Here is a 15882-nt window from a genome sequence, read left to right as displayed (position 1 = left end):
CCCAGCACCCACAGAGCCCAGACTGCATCCTAACCAGAACCACCCGGAGGGGAAGAAAGGACCCCAGAGGTGTCATTTCCCTGTGATCCCTTCTTTTCTCAACAAATCAGATACTGATTCCTTTTTCAAAAAAATTTTATTTTAAACTATTAGTGAAGGTCTAAGAAGAAAATATAAAGTGCTTGGCTTTAGGGTTAGGGGAAGAGGAAATGGTCCCTCTGAGTTCACATCACTTGGACTTTCTCATTTCAGTTCCTCAGAGATAAAAGAGGGTCTAACTCAGAAACTTAAGAAACAAACAAACAAAAACCAAAACAACAACAACAACAAAAAACCAGATAAAAATCATGCTTGAGTTCTCCACCAGCCAGACATCGTGAGGAGTTCAAAAACATAACCATCACAGACAACCACTAAGAATTATCACCAAGGGAGGCAGGTCAAAGGAAATAGGAGGAACAGAGTGGAGAGGAGGAAGGTGGGTCCCCCAGGCTCTGCACCAGGGACAGAGTGGCTGCCTGGTCCTCTGGAGTCTCCTTCAGTAAATGTCGGGCAAAGGCCTGCTCCATCTGTGCCAGAAGAGGTGGGGAGAGGGTATCAGCACAGCAGGGGCAGTCACCACTCTTGCCCTGGGAAGGCCCCTCTCCTCCATGGAGCTCCCTCGCCCACATAGGCAGCTATTCTTCCCTTGCCCCAAACTCACCTGCACTGTGATAAGACTCTGTAGGGTGTGGCTGGGGCTAGGGCTCTCTTCCCAGAAATTCAGTGTCACCTGGAACTTGGGTGGGGGGCCCAGGCCCTGGAAGTACCTGGCCAAGTCTGAAAGAGAAAGGGTGAATTGTTGGAAGAAAGAAAGAGAAGGGTGAGAACCACAGGCAGGGAGGAATAGGGAGGAACCCATAATGGAGAAAGAGGTGGCAGTGGGGCCACTTGGAGACCAAGGCCACAGCAGGAACTGCAGGGTCACGAGGCTGCTTTGTGCCAGAAATGGTAGGAATCAAGTGGCTACTCACCCATGTGCAGACAGGAAAAGGTGATCCTTCCTCGAGTAACAAGCATATAGAGGTAGCCAACTGTTATACAACCTGACATGCTGTCTGCTGGGAGTGTTCAGTCCTTGTAGCAGCAGGCCTGGCTGCTGAGCCCACGCCTTGGCTGCCTGCTCACACTCTCCCTATGCTAAGGCACCCATGACCCTGGGAACACTCATGGTCTGCGTCTCTTATACTCCTGCCCACCCCCATGTCAGATTTAGAGTTGAACGGAGGCAGGAAGTGAAATTCCAAGCATGCACTGGAGAGGGGCAACCTGAGGGGATGCCTAGCGTGGTAGGGCCAGGATGTATGACATGCGTCAGCTCTCCCGAATGCGTGGATGGGTGTGTGTGCCAGTGTGTGTGCAAGGTGTACCCTGCCATGATTACTGTATGGTATGTTTCAATGTGATGGTGCCCTCTGAACTGTGACAGCCTTGTGCTGGGATCCACCTGAGCCTCATCTTCCACAGCCTGAACTGTAGAAGGAGGGCTGCCAGGGCTGAGCACAGGGCCCCACAGGATGTGTACCTAGCAAGTGCAGGGTGCCATGCACAGGCTGTGATGGTGGATCCGTTGGAGGGAGCACAGGGTAGGGACAGGGCCCAGGGGGAACCAAGAGGTAGGGGCAGGGGCTCGGGTGCTAGGATGCAGCAGCCTCACCTCTGCAGAAGTAAGTGGTTCTGAAGAGCTCCACACACTTATTGCTGGGCAGCAGGTGTGGGCCTGGACCAGGCGGGGCCTGGGGTGCGCTCCAGGAGATGGGAATGGGGCAAAGGCGCTCCACGAAGAGGCCTCGGGAGTTGCTGGCCACCAGGACACCTTTCTCAAGCTGGCTCAGCAGGCGCTGGGTGGGCTCTTGCGGGCCAGGCTTGGGAAATACCACCTGCTCCATGCCGTCGTACTGAGAGCTTGAGGGCTCAGCCACAAGGCGGCAGTCCAGGCTCTGCACCTGGACCTCATCCACCACGCGCCCGTTGTAGATGAAGGTAAGCAGCAGCGAGTAGTCTGTGGACAGAAAACGACCATCTGTACCAGGGCCTCTCTCCAGGGGTTCACCTGGTCAGCATGGGGCTCTGGGGAAACAAAGAAGAGCTCTTTGCAAATACAACATCCGCATGTTGCTGTTGAGGGATGTGAGGCTGAGAGGGAAGCCAAGCGAGGGCTGGGGAGGACGAGGTAGGCTGTGGGGCGGGGGCAGCAGCTGTACCTTCTAAGGTTATAGATTGTGCCCTCCCTCCTCACTCTCACTCTCCTAACCTTCACCAGCCAAGGGGCTCCTGTCAGACTTTCCTATACTCGAGAAAATAGCTGATACATAGATTTACAGAGGCTTCAAGGCTTAATGCCCAAGGCCTTAGGGTTTATAAGAAGGTCCCTTTGCTTAACCCATAGAAATCAATATCTTAAAGCAGATTTCCAGGGAACAGAATGCATAAGATTTAGTTCTGAGAAGCAAGCTATTTGAAGTCTGCAATCTGGCCAGGTGCACTGCCTAGAAACCAATGCCTCTGTCTGGGTATGCTGAGCCCAGGCTGCTGCAAGCCCTGACAGATTGGATAATATGTGCATAGCCATAGGAAGATGACCTGCAAAGATCGGGAGCCAGGGTAAGTCAGACATGCCAAGTACCTGAGTCTGGAGGGGGCAGAAGCTCCGGAGACACCTGATCTCCTTGGAAAGGGGCCTCAGTTGTGTCTGTACCTGGAAGGGAGGAAAGGGACGTCATCCAGAGTGGGACGGGAGAGTCTAAGGGCCAGAGATTGTGGCATGAAGGATGACAACAGGCGGGGCAGGCGATACCTTCCTGAGGTTCAGGGCTGTTGCTGCTGCTGCTGCTGCTGCTGCTCCCAAAGTCTGAATGGCTTGTTCCCCCATTGGCCCCCACCTCCTCCTGCAGACACAGTATCTATTGTTGGCCTCCTCTCCCTCTACTGTCCTGCCCTCAGGCTCACCCCATGCCCTCCCCAGCTCTTACATTTTTGAGGGGGTCCTGGAGCAAGGAGGGACTAAGTATACAGTTCTTTGTAGTACCCGCATTCTCCTCCCTCTCAGGGGACACGGAGCTATGATGTCTCTTTCGTGGTAGTTTCTGGGTGCCTGGTGGGGCTGTGGAATATCGTTGAGGGGGAGAGAGAGGTCAGAGCCTAAGTGGGGACAGAGGTTAGGGGAGAGAAAAGAGGTAGTGAAAGGTTGGCAGGACTAGGCAGGGGAACCTGGGTAGCAGCTCCCCAAGGACAGGGACAAGGTAGAACTCTGACCGAGGGGCCTACAAGGAGTCCCACCACCTCATAGGAGGCTCATCTCCACCCTTCCTCCCCAGTCTGCTGATTCTAGGAGTGATGGGCAAGGGAACACTCACCAGGGACGGTACCTGGAGGAAGCAGCCGATACACCTTGTAGGGCTCAGCCCCATCCCTATGACCATTCTCAGGAACCTCCTCAAATTCGAGACTCTTGTTGAGAGCACAGCGCAGACGAGTCTTCCAGATAGCGGGGCCTTCTGTGTCCCCCTCTTTGTACTTTCCCTTAAATATCGCCCAGGCCTAGGAAACAGAGAAAGTGAAAAGAGGTAACATGTTATAGACCCCAGCTGACCCTCCACAAGGGCCAGCTTCATGGACATGCAGCATGAGCACTTGCACAGAAAGGCCTGTGTTGGGTTTATGCTCAGCTGTTGCCATCTTGAAATCCTCAAAAATATTTGCATTTTCATTTTGGGGGCTCTGACAATTACGTAGTTGGTTGTATTGGTTGTATCCTTTATCTGAAATCCAGGCAGACATAACCCCTGAGCACTTCGAAGGAGGGGCTGGTTCCCAGGCCCTTTTACCTTGAAGAAGGCAGCATCCTGGTCCTCCCGGAAGTCCTGCTTGCCTGCATGCTTCCAGGGAATCCGGAACATGGTCTTAGCTTCATCTTCCCAGCACACCCCTGGGAACTGCCCGCTCTCCACTTGCTCCACCACCCAGTTCCGGAGCTTTCGGGTACAGCGTGCCTTGCCTGATGCCATCCTGAGGATAAGAGCAGCATCAATAGAACCAATCCTTTGGGAGGGAACATTTACTGAGGTTCTGGCCATTTGGGTTGTATTCTGGCAAGGGCCCCCAGAGAACTCATCTATCTTTTGTCTGTAGACATTTATTTCAAACTTCTTGAAGCCATATAGTTTTGTTTCTGCCATCACTGGCAATTACCCCCCACCCCCCAAGAAACAAACAAAAACATTCTTTTTAATACCCTAATACCTGTGGCATTGGAAGGAAACCTTAGGCATGGTCTTAATTTTAACACTTTTCAGGAATCTATTGTTTGTAAGAATTTCCTTGGTGTTCTATACCTGGTGAGAGGCTCTGTCTAGATCCCAAGCATTTGCAGAGGCGGCATCTGCTTCTCAAATGCCTCACCCTTCACCCACCACTCGGGAAACCACCATGACCCCCATCATCCCCACTGCTTGCCCCAGGGGTAGGTGGGGCAGGGAGCTGGGGGCAGGGGCGGAGCTGCAGCATAAGTGGGCAGGGCCAGAAACCATGAAAACAAACAGGGTCGAGTGGAGTGGGCAAACAGCCTTCTTCCCTGAACAACTGGGCAGCAGGTCCTCCTAGCCTTTGCCTGTAGAGCTTGGGACACAGGTCCTGGTCAGTCTCTTACTCAGGCCAAACCTGCTTCCTGGCTCACAGGCCTTCTGTCTATTCCTGTCTAGCAGAGGGGCCTCCCAAGCACCAGGCCCCTTGCCTGCCCCTCCCATCAAGCAGAGCCTTCCAGCCCTAGATCCAGGCTGCCACCAATTCTTGGCTGATCTTACCTGAGCTGCTGTGCAGGCTGTCCCAGGACTCGACTGACCTCAGCTCAGCTCTTGGCTAGGCAGCTTCCTGATAACTCCGCCCTGTTTTTACAGTCCCCACCCTGTTTCAGTTCTCCTTCAGGGAGGTCTGTTTCCCTGAAATCACGTGGTCTCTGAGTTGCAGGGCCATGGGTGGCCACCAGGGGGAAGCAGCGTTTGAGAATCTCTGTTGGAATCTGTCAGAGGCAGGAGGAATCCTCCCAGCTCAGTCTTCCTCTCCTTTCTCCCTGATACTCCTTGCTTGTATTTGACCATCTCTGTGATACTGCTGCTTCCCTAGGGAGGCTACAGTGTGTTGGAATCTGACGCCAGGGCCTCTGGATAGCTCTGTGTCACCTGTGCATCTATGTTCACCCACGGTACCTGTGTGGTATCTATTAGGTGACCTCAAATATCAGCTGAATTTGATGAAAGGAAGAGGGATACAGGGAAGGCAGAAGTCAGCCAAGGCCAAGTGGGTGGAGAGGGCCTCCCTTTGCCATCCACAGTGTCAATTCCTTCCTGGTCCTCAGTCCAGGGAGGGTCAGGCGGCGGGCTGTAGGGGGCCCTTTCAGCAAAGCTCTGTTCTCCCCCCTCTTTCCCTGGTGCCCCCAGATGGTGGGGCCAGGAAGAAGGACCACCAAGAAGCTTGGGCAAGGAGATGCCTCTTTATTGGTGCTGGAGCTGTTCTTGAGGGAGTTAGGCCATGGGAACCTCATTGGGACCTTCACTCTGTTACTTCCTCCTGCGGGGGATACTCTGTCCCAAGGGCACCTCTTCCATCAGTTTCTGCAGAAGGAGAGAGAAGATGATGATCCTGGAAGCTTGGAGCTCAGACACACGCTGGACAGACTTCTAGAGCATAGAGTCAGAGGAGAGGCTGGGGGTAGGCTTCACCTGTAACAAGCGGATGTGGTAGGTAGGGGCATCCTCCCCAGCCAGTGGCTGGGGACGCACATGCAGGTAGCGCTCAGCAGCCGTCTCCAGCTCTTCCACCTCATACAGGGTGGCTGGGTCCAGTGAGTGGGCATTGATGAGGCTTACAAGATACTCTTTGTAGTGTGCCCTGGGGAGATAAGAGGGTGGGATATTGCTGGGCACAGGCATACCTGGATGAACAAGACTGACCATCCTCACTTGCTGCATGTGTAGGCACTCGTGCATGTGTACGCACCTGCCAACCTGTGCACATTGCTTGCTATTACCTATCCAGGCCTTTGTCCAGAGAATCTCTTCCTCCCACTCCTTGCAGGATCTGCATCTCCCAGAGGCCCACTTTACGGCCTGGGAACACCCTCAGTGCTCCCATCCTCTCTCCCCAACACCATGCTCCTGCCTGGCACTCACTGGCAGAGGCCCGCATAACCAGCTGGAGTCTCTTTGCCACAAGCTTCATCCCGGAGCCCATTGGGAACCTCTTTCTGCTCCATCACTCGGCAGCCACCTATGGGTAAGGGCAGGAAGGGACCCTTTGTTGGGAGGAGGCCACTGACCACCAAGCCCCAGAAGAACTGGGATGGAGGCACAGGAGGCCTCCATGGAGACCAGGAGGACAGGAGCCCCTGCTCTAACAGTGGTGGTAGTGGTAGCGGGTACTTAGAGATGCCATTGTGACAGACCAGCTCTGATACTGAAGCAGAAACTTTGCTATCCCTGCTTTTATCCAAGCTGGCTTTTGGCCCATAATCACATATTCCTTGAGACAGCTCTTTTGTGATTTAGCTCTTGCATAGTTAGTTAACTTATTCTGTGAAGGTACTACTCTATCTGGATGGTAAGAAGTGGGGTATATTAGAACCATATATAACATCTTTCTGTTGCCTTCATGGAACCTAAGACAGTGCAACTAGCAAGCCTCATTAAAAACTCATTGAGTTAACTAATGAATTATTACCCTTTGGGAATGGGAGAAGAAAATTAGTCTCGAGGTGCCAGGTGCTTTAATGTGGCTTCATGTAAAATAGCTGAGCTGCAAGGTAGATATTATCCCCATTTTACAGAGGTAAAAACAAGGCCTGGGGAGGTTAACTCACCAATGGGAATACAACATGTCAGCACAGGACGGGCCTTGAGCTCAGGTCCGACCCCAGACCCGAGCCTACCCTTTACCTACCGCACCAGTGGGCGCCCAACCACCCTCTCCCCTTCTCCAAGGCTTGTCCCGACACTCACCTCCAGGGACTGCCCGGGCTCCTGCTGGAGGCTCTGTGTTGAACATGACGTTATTGTCCTGAGAAGGGGCAGACAAATGGACGTTAGGTTCTCCTTGATGTCAGCCCACTGGATTTCCCAGCATACAGCCTTTCCCTTCTTGCCACCCTGGGTTCTGCCTCCTCTCCTTAGCAACCTGCAGACTCAGCCAGACTGGCCGCCCCTGACCTGTAGCAGCTTCTGGAGCCGGAGTGCAGTCCAATCTCGCAGGTAGAAGAGGCAGTCTCGGGGGTGGTGGCCATGTAGGGACTTTTTCACTCTGCAGTTAGGGTCTGGACATTTCTGGCAGAAACCCAGATGGGAGAGAGGAAGTTGGAGACTGTTGGGGTCCTGGCCTCTCAGGAACCCCTGTGTGAGGGGTGTAGGGGTGGGGGGAGATGGAGACACTGGAGGGTCTGGAGCAAGCAAAGGGGGAGAGGGGACAGAAAGAGGTAATTTACACCCCACCAGCCTCCTCTCTTCCACTGGGCCACCCCTCAGTGGCCTCTGTCCCCCACACCTAATGGCAGCCCCTCACCCTTTTATCCCTTCCACCCCATTCTCTGGGCTCACATTCTTGGCATAAAAGGCATTGTAGCATCCACTGCAGAACTGGTGGCGGCACTGGGTACAGTGAAAGTGCATGCAACCTCCTCGGGCCAGTGCGTATGAGAACTTGCACTTGGGGCAGTCTGCAAGGGACAGCAGGTCAGGCTGGGGCTGCCACTGCTCAAGGCCCCCAAGGGAGCCGCTGGCAACAACAGATTGATTACTGGGCAAACAGGCCTAGTGGGGCAGCCTTACCAATGCCATTTTCCTGAAGATACATTGCCAGGCCCTGGGCCTGGTATTCTGGGTCATTGGTGCGTTTCCAGTTCTGGAAATCCTCACAGCTCCGGCCTCGGTGCTGCTCCTCCCACTGCCGGAAGGGAAGCAATCATCACATGGAAGCTCCATCCCAGACCCTTCTTGCTGGTCCCTCCACTCATACCCAGTAGTCCCTGGCTTAGTTTATGGCATTGCCATCCACCATTTGCTCAAATCCCAAACTAAGAGGCCGGCCTTGGTTCTTTCATTTCCTCATACCACCACCTACTCACCGGCAAGCCTTGTTTCCAACACCTAAGCCTAGCTAACATAGTACCAATGTCTATTTCTCAACCCTGTCCCCTTTCTCTTCATCTCTACTGCGACTATCTTACTGTGGGCCAGGTCAGGTCTTGCCTCAGTTACTAGTCTCTGCCTCCATTCAGGCTCCCTAATGGTCCATCCTTTACCTTGTAGCCAAAGTGCCTTTGAAAGTGTAAGTCAGGCAGCTTCAGCAGGATTGGGAGTGTTCTAGGTTTGAAGTTTGGTATCAAATATTGAACTTTTTAAAAGGTAAACGAGATCGTATTACTCCTTGCTTTGTCTTAGAATAAAAGGCAAGTATCTTCTTCACTTGGCCTCAAGGCCTCTCCTGATCTGGCAGCTAGCTCCTCTCCAACCACCTGCTATTCTTACCTTTGCTCCTGAGGCTCTAGCTATACAACACTTTTTTCTGACTTTGGCCTTTCCATGTGTTATGCTTTCTGTCCCGAATACTATTTGCATAGTTGACTTAACTTTTAGGCCTGAGCTAAAGCGATTTGAGAAAACACTTGTCTGACCTCTCTGTCCTAAGCAGGTCGATTGCATTATTCCTAATCTCGGATTCCTATTTGTTTTTTTCATAGAACTTATGCCCGTGTATAATTATGCTCACTCTCTCCCTCTCTCGCTTCCTTTCCTCCTTTCTCTTCCTCTTTCACCCCTACCCTCCTTTACCTTATATTTCACCCCTCCTCCCTTCTTCATTCTTCCTCCCCCATCAGCCTTCCTTCCTCCCTCCCTCTCCCCCTCATCCTTCCTTCCTCTCTCATCCTCCCTCCCTCCCTGACTAGTCTGTAAACACTCAAGAGTCTGGAGCTCATGTCTGTTTTGTTCTCCAGCACACCCTGAGTCTAACACAGTACCTGCCAGCAGCTCAGCAAGTATTTCTGGAAGGATGGATGTACCTCACCTGGCGCTTACAGCGCACACAGAAGGTCTGGTGACACTGGGGACATGTTGCCTCCAGCTGCTCACGTTCATATATGAAGCCAAAGGAGCACTGTGGGTACAAGAACATAAAGCTATCTGAGGCCTGACCCGGCACTGCTCCCTGGGTCTCCAGTAAGCAAATCTGGGCAGAGCACTTACTTGGGCACACCACAAGAACTTGGGGTCCCGCATGAGTACACCCTCAGTCAGCTTCTTGTGAAATAGGGCGTAGGCATCTGGCTCTAGGCTCTCTCGAAGCTGGGGACAAAATACAGAAGTGGTGGGCAGGCTGGGCTCCTATTCAAAGTCCAGGGCACCCTGAGTCTCAGAGACTGTAGTACCTGAATATCAAGAGTGGAGAAGTAGCTGAGCAACTGCGTGTCATCAGTGAGGTCAGGGCGGCCACAGGCGGGGCACACCATGTCTGTGATGTGCTTCTCCTTCAAAGCGATGGTGAAGTGCTGGCGGAAGCAGTCAGGACAGATGGTGCACTCACAGGAAGTCAGGGCCTGCATCTAGAGGATAAGTGGGGAGAGGAGGGCGTCAGAAGCCACAGCTGCCAGCCCAGGAAAGGGGAGGTAACCAGGTGTTCACTGAGAAACCAGGGTCTAATTAACAACTGGGCAGGGGTAGCAACCTCAAATGCCAATAAGTACCATGTAGGCAATCTAAATGTCTGAACACTGTCAGGTGGAGAAAAGCAGACAATGGTGAGACCTTAAGGTAAATGGAAGAATGCCCTCTAAAAGCATTCACACTCAATTAAAAGCAAACACATAAATAACATCCTTGAAATGACAAAACGATAGAGGTGGAGAACAGATTGCCAGGTGACAGGTGGAAGGGAACAAGTTGTATATATACAACTATAAAGGGGTAGCACGAGGGGCTCCTTTGTGGTGATGAACAATCTGTATCTCGATTGTGGTGGTGGTTACAGGAATCTCAACATGAGATAAAACTGCGTAGTATCACACACACACACACACATCGTGCAAAAAATGAACAAGGTCTGAAGTCTAGCTAATGCTGTACCATTTCTATTTCTTGGTCTTGATACTGTACTATAATTATATAAAAAGTTACCATGGGGGGAAGGTGGGTGAAGAACACATGGGACTCTGTACTATTTTTACAACTTCCTGTGAATCTACAATTATTTTAAAATAATGAGAGAAAACAAAACAAAAAAGGTACAGAGCCAGCCTAACCAAATTGGACCGTATTTTTGTTGTTGTTTTTAAATTTTTCTTTTTCTATTTTTAAATTGGACTGTATTTGGCCAAAGAACTGCCACTTCTGACCTAAAGTAGATGGGGGCTCAGGAGATAAGAGGGCCCTATTCTTACCAACTGGAGATTTGATGGTGACATTAAAGAATTACTATTTTCAAAGAGTTTTATCTTTTAGAGATATATACTGAAATATTAGCAGATAAACCAAATGATGCCTGAGATTTGCTTCAAAATAATCCTATGTGTGTGGAGGTGAAATAAATACTGGCCTATACATTTATAACTGCTGAAGCTTGTGATGAATATATGGTGAGGAGTGGAGGACAGAATTGGTTAAAGTTTTCTCTACCATTGTATGTTTGAAATTTTCCATAAGAGAACATTAAAAAATGGGGTTGGGGAGAGGTGGCCTATTCCTGCCCTCTCTTTCCCAGAAGTGTTCAGGGGCACATGGGCAACTGCAGAGCAAAAGACAGGAGTGGAGGCAGGGGCTGGAATGGAGTGGGGGTCCAAAGGCAAGAGAGCCATTCTAAGGCCAGGTTCAGTGGTGAGGGGCTTACCTGGTTGCGGGGCAGGGTCCAACCGCACACAGCACACTCCTGAGCAAGCAAGCGGCGCAAGAAGGCCCGGTCTTGGCTCTGCCTCACAGCTTCCACCACGTCCCCCAACTCATAGTTCCTGGGTGTCTCCTGCAGCAATGACAGTGCCAGCTCTGCCCGGCCCCAGCTGGGGAGTGCGTAGACTGCCAAAAGCCTTCTGACCAGGCTCTGCAATGTGATTCAGGAGGAGAGGGAAGAAGTAGCTGTCAGATCCAGGGCTCCTACCCCTCAGCCTTTCCTCTGCCCTCTATATAGCCCTTCACCTCCTCCCAGCACCTGCTTATCTGGCCCATCCCAGGAAGGGGTGGGCTCAGGGCCACTGTCCCAGAGGCGCTGATGGAAGGGCTCTAGGCGCTGGCGCTGTAGCTCAGTCAGGGCCCGGGCCACGTCACCTCCATGTTGGAACAATGCTTGAAGAGATCCCTCCTCAGGTCCAAAGCCCAGGGACCGGAGTTCCTGCACCTATGAGTTGGGAATGGAGAGAATGAATGAAGAGGGGAAAAGCAGGAAAAGGGGAGACCAAGAGAGGCTCTGAGACCCACAACCCTCAACCCTCTTCTACCTCCAGCACAGCACAGCCAGTACCTTCCTCCGCCTGGCTCTTACACACTCTTCCACAGCTTCATCAAGATTGCCGTAACGATCCAGCCAGGCTTTCCGGGCCTCCTGACAGGAAAAGGCACCCAGCCCCGGGTCCTGCTGTGCAGCCAGCTCAGCCACCATCTCCAGCACGTAGGGCAGCTCTGACCGCAACCACTGCAAGGGTACCTCGGTGCCGGAGTACTGTAGAGCTGAGAAGACCTCCTCTGGACAGGCACCTGCAGCCTCCCCTTCCTAAGACACAGTCCCACCCAAACGGCCTATCAGGAAGGGCATCCTCCATCCACCCACAGCCCAAAACAAAATGCTGACAGTGGTTGAACTCAGACATTGATCATGTGAGCAGAGCACAGCATGATATCTGTCATGTGGGAAGTATTCAATAAAAGGCAGCCATGGCTAACAATGACCATTTTTATAAGAACTCATAATCAACTGCAGCCTCTCCCTGCCCCACCTCTTCCCAGGCCCAAATCCTCACCCGGATCTTGATCACTAGCTGAAGACCTTCCTCCCGCATCTTGTCTTGGCGCTGCTTCTCAGGGTCCCCACTAGGCAGCGGGGCACTGAGGCGTCGTGGAGGCCCTGGTTCAGGGAGTCGCTCTTCTAAAGAGCTGGCATGGGGCTGGGAAGTGTGCTTTACTGGGATGGGGCTGCTGGTTCGGTTGCACATAGCACATACACAGCCAGGGCCCGAGTTGCAGAAGGTACAGTGAAGACAGTACCAGACTGGAATCTGGGCAGAGGAGAGCAAAGTATCCTCCTGCTGGGAAGGCAGAAAGAATTAACCTATAGAAAGCTGGCTAACAATCAAGATGGAAATCTAGGAAGCTGGGGGTAAGACATGGGGAAACTGAAGAAAACAGGGGATTGGAAAGTAAAGAATGGCTTATAGTAACAGGTGCAAAAAAAGAGCTGGGAAGGCCAGGAATAGGTTACCTGAAAGGGCTGCAGGCTAATGCCAGCATCCCGAGAATCCATCACCAAGCTAGGAGGCTGAGCCAGCCGAGGTCGTTCACATATAGCACACAGCACAGCTGCCGCCTCATTCTCAAAGGTGCAGCTCTGGCAGGCCCAGCGACCCCGTGCAAGCTCAGGTTCTAGGCCTCCAGCTCCTTGGGGACCCTCGATCCCCAGCCCCAACCCCTTACAACCTCTGGGCCGATCACAGGCCACACAGAGCACTGCCCAAGATTCATTTATCATGGCACAGGCAGCACATTGCCACGGCAGGCGGGCACTTGCAGTATCAGGGGAAGAAAGAGAGCTGTTTCCCAGGGCCAGCAGGGAGGTTGACTGGGGGCGCAACGGAGCTGAGGCAGGTAAGCTGTAACAGAAAAGCAGACATGGCCTGCTGAGGGGGGCCCTGGTGCCTGGGTCCCTCACATCCCTCATTCTCTGCATGATGACACATGGCTCTGGTCTTTACATGTTTTGTTGTGTTTGGAACACTCCCATATCCATAGCCCGTTTAATATTTAAATGACAGCTTAAAGTTCAAATCTTGCTGGTAGATATCCTTAACATAGGGACTGACTCGTACTAGGTGCTTAAAATACTGCCAACTGATGGAGCTGATCCTTCAGACTTGGTTGCATTCTCCTACTACCTATTTGTACGCCATAATAATCTATCTTGTTGTAACTGCTACTTGCTTGATATGTATGTCTGCGATCTCTTGGAGGGAGTAACTGGCTGCTCGCCCTCATGAGACAGTCTTTAGTACAGAATGTGAAACTCAGTAGTACTCAAGTAATTGTAAGTTTTCTCAGTTTCACACTCTCACAGAAGAGAAGGCCTCTCACCTGGGGGTCAACTGGGTGGCTTGGGGGGCCCAGGGCAAGGTCTGGCGGAGGTGATGGGCACGGGATGGGTGCCCATGGAACACACGGTCACAGGCTGGGCACAAGGCCTGTTTACAGGCTGAGCAGTGCAGTGTACCTGGGGCAGAACCACAGAAAAAGCAGGGACCAGGAGTGGAGCCTGGAGAACAGGAGAGAAAGAACAGAACACCTTTCTGAAAAAGACCAGGCTACATCTGAATGTGCTGTGGAGCTGGACAAATGACAGACAACTTTTCAATATATCTGGACTCAAAGAAACCATTTTAATCTCTTTTAAAAAAGAAAGGCAGAAAATCAAGAAAACGGACAGATGAGGGCCCCAAATTTCCATCATATGGTCTATTAACACCCATTCCCCCCAACGTAAGACCAATAATACCTGAGGCAGAGGGAGAGGTGAGGGGGCCAGGAGCAATCTCTCTCAGTACCGGGGCAAACTCTGAAAGCTGTAGCATCTGAGGAAAAAGGGCAGGGAATGGGCAAGGGTTTGGAGAGTCTCCCAACCCCTGTCCCCTTTGTTCACCAGGCCCTCAAACCCCATTCCTGCCTTCCTTGCATCATCTTCAGTCTTGTCTTTCAGCAGTTGCTCCAGTACTTCTTGTCTTGGGTGAGTATTCTGCAAACAAGATAAGAAGAGTTCCAACCTATAGCCCTAGGAGGCTCTCCTCCCTCTAAGGTCAGTTCCCCCAATATGCACTGGGAGAAAAGCAAGGGGAGCTCCCAGGTTGCTATGGGGTCTGTGCCCATGACTCAGTAGCATGGGAGTCCCCAGAATGGCTTTGGAGTTAGGCTGAGCTCCCCAACTCTGATGCTTAAATCCTCAGGATTAGAGACACCTTACCTGTAACAGCAAATTGAGCTCCGTCCGAAGTAACAGTACTTCCAGTGTGACTGCTGCAACTTGGTGCTCATCTGGATCCTCTTGTTCTTCAGGGAAGCTCAACCCATCCGGCTGCTCCTCTGTGTAGCCATACAATCGCAGAACATCCCGGCCCCCCTGCCACACATTCACAACCAGTCATCACCTAGCAGGGCCCCTTCCCAATGGGGCTGAACCCCTTCCTCTTCAGCACTGCCTAAGGCACATTCTAGTCAACGCCCAGCCCAAACCAAGTTCCCTTCCCCCATAAGGGACCCCAGGGGCTTCACCTGCACAGCATCCACCGTACTTCGAAAAACGGGGTTATTAAACTTGACCCCGCGCCAGTACCGGGGCCTCTGCGGATTGAGGAGGTTGCGGCCGTATTTCTCGAGGATGTTCAAAGCAGTGGACAGGGTGTTGAGGTAGTTTCGGGGCTGGAAGTAGTCAAAGAATAGAGAGCTCTGAGCTCCGCTTCGGGCTTAGGTCCTTTGTTCCCCTCACCCACGGGGCCAGACCTCACCTCTCCGTGAGCGTTGCAGCGTACTAGGCGTGCGGCGTCCAGCTGCAGATAGCGGGCAGCTGGCGGCAGAGAGGTGATCAGTAGCGGCCGGAGCTGCTCTACGGAAAACGCTTGCCCAGAATCCCTCCTTAGGGCGTTCGCTAACTCCTCGCGGGCCGCCAGGAAGGCCTGCTCCTCCTCCTTCCCCGGCATCCTGAGACAGGAGTCAGCCCCAGGCCTGCAGTCCGCCAGAACCCGGCACGGGTGAGCGCGGCCCTCCCGCCGCCCCTACCGCCTGGAATCTGGCTTCACCGCGGGACCCAGTCCGCGTAGCCTTCTCGAGTCACTCAGGCCACGGTCACTCTCCGGACCCCCGCCCCCAGCCAGGGTTAGCTGAGAACAGGAAGTACTAGGGAAGAGGGCGGGACTGCGACCCAGTTTCGGAGGAAAAGGAGGGGTCTAAGGTAAAGAAAGGGCGGGGACTGGGAGTCATGGGGCGTGGCAAAGAAGGAAGGCCTGGTTCCAACAGCCTGGCTCCAACCAATCAGAAGGGTAAATGGCCCCTGGCTCCTCCCCCAGAGTCTTTCTGCCTTTAACCCTGTCCTAGAGCTCTTCCCCGCCTTCCTCCAGGCTGGTTCCACCTTTTTCCGGATTAGTGGAGGGGGGATTCCCTTATTTTCCTCAAAGCCTTGCTCTCTATCTAGACCAATAGGCCATGCTTCGGTCCTAACCGGGGAAGTCTCTGTCGGGGGCTTGACTCTGGCCGGCCTGAGCTTGGCTCAAGTGAGTCTTCCTCCTTCTTCAGTCGGTCTTGAAGGCAAGGTGTCCTCCCGGAGGAAGCCCCCGCGCCAACTCCCTTCATATCCTCCTAGCCCTTCTCAGGCCCTCTTCCTACTACTTCTTCCACCGCTCCGATCCCTCTCCGGGGCCCTCCCCACAGTCGAGCCTTCTAAGGGGAGCCCCACGACTGAACATCCCCTTTCCCACTCTTCAAGCCCTCTCACCCCAACTCTGGACTTTCCCTGGACCGCCCTTGCCTCTCCCGGTAAGCCCCGCCCTAGTTCAGTCTCCGCGGTCCCACTTGTCCTAGCCCCTCCTTCGGACAGCCCCTGGGCTTGTGACCGAGTCTGCAC

The 15882-nt window shown here is 52.9% G+C and overlaps 2 protein-coding genes across 5 annotated transcripts; both read right to left on the bottom strand.

Annotated features, from left to right (window-relative positions):
• Window positions 1-117: 117 nt before the first annotated feature.
• IRF9 (interferon regulatory factor 9) lies at window positions 118-5364 on the bottom strand. Of its 2 annotated transcripts, none has more exons than XM_039870366.1 (9): window positions 4842-5364; window positions 3867-4047; window positions 3396-3579; window positions 3012-3142; window positions 2837-2927; window positions 2666-2737; window positions 1697-2041; window positions 704-819; window positions 118-569 (listed from the first exon to the last, which is right to left on the bottom strand). In XM_039870366.1, exons 2-9 carry the CDS (start codon window positions 4044-4046, stop codon window positions 441-443), a joined length of 1248 nt encoding a protein of 415 aa, XP_039726300.1. In that variant the 5' UTR covers window position 4047; window positions 4842-5364; the 3' UTR covers window positions 118-440. The 2 variants fall into 2 exon arrangements, with proteins under 2 accessions (XP_039726300.1, XP_039726301.1); XM_039870367.1 differs by having other exon boundaries at window positions 3408-3579.
• Window positions 5365-5507: 143 nt separating this feature from the next.
• On the bottom strand, window positions 5508-15797 carry RNF31 (ring finger protein 31). 3 transcript variants are annotated; one of them, XM_039870347.1, is made up of 21 exons: window positions 14771-15797; window positions 14538-14684; window positions 14230-14385; window positions 13936-14004; window positions 13768-13843; window positions 13350-13527; window positions 12484-12871; window positions 12026-12310; window positions 11530-11778; window positions 11221-11406; window positions 10906-11112; window positions 9452-9625; window positions 9270-9368; window positions 9091-9180; window positions 7854-7968; window positions 7623-7741; window positions 7239-7352; window positions 7032-7089; window positions 6207-6303; window positions 5757-5925; window positions 5508-5648 (listed from the first exon to the last, which is right to left on the bottom strand). In XM_039870347.1, exons 1-21 carry the CDS (start codon window positions 14960-14962, stop codon window positions 5595-5597), a joined length of 3222 nt encoding a protein of 1073 aa, XP_039726281.1. In that variant the 5' UTR covers window positions 14963-15797; the 3' UTR covers window positions 5508-5594. The 3 variants fall into 3 exon arrangements, with proteins under 3 accessions (XP_039726281.1, XP_039726282.1, XP_039726283.1); XM_039870348.1 differs by having other exon boundaries at window positions 12026-12307; XM_039870349.1 differs by lacking the exons at window positions 5508-5648; window positions 5757-5925; window positions 6207-6303; window positions 7032-7089 and having other exon boundaries at window positions 7352-7465.
• Window positions 15798-15882: the final 85 nt, after the last annotated feature.

Source organism: Pteropus medius, unplaced genomic scaffold (genome assembly GCF_902729225.1).
Source record: "Pteropus medius unplaced genomic scaffold, Ma_sr-lr_union100, whole genome shotgun sequence".
Classification (NCBI taxonomy): Eukaryota; Metazoa; Chordata; class Mammalia; order Chiroptera; family Pteropodidae; genus Pteropus; species Pteropus medius.
Note: the sequence above shows the minus strand (reverse complement) of the source record. Positions and strands in the feature narration are given on the sequence as shown.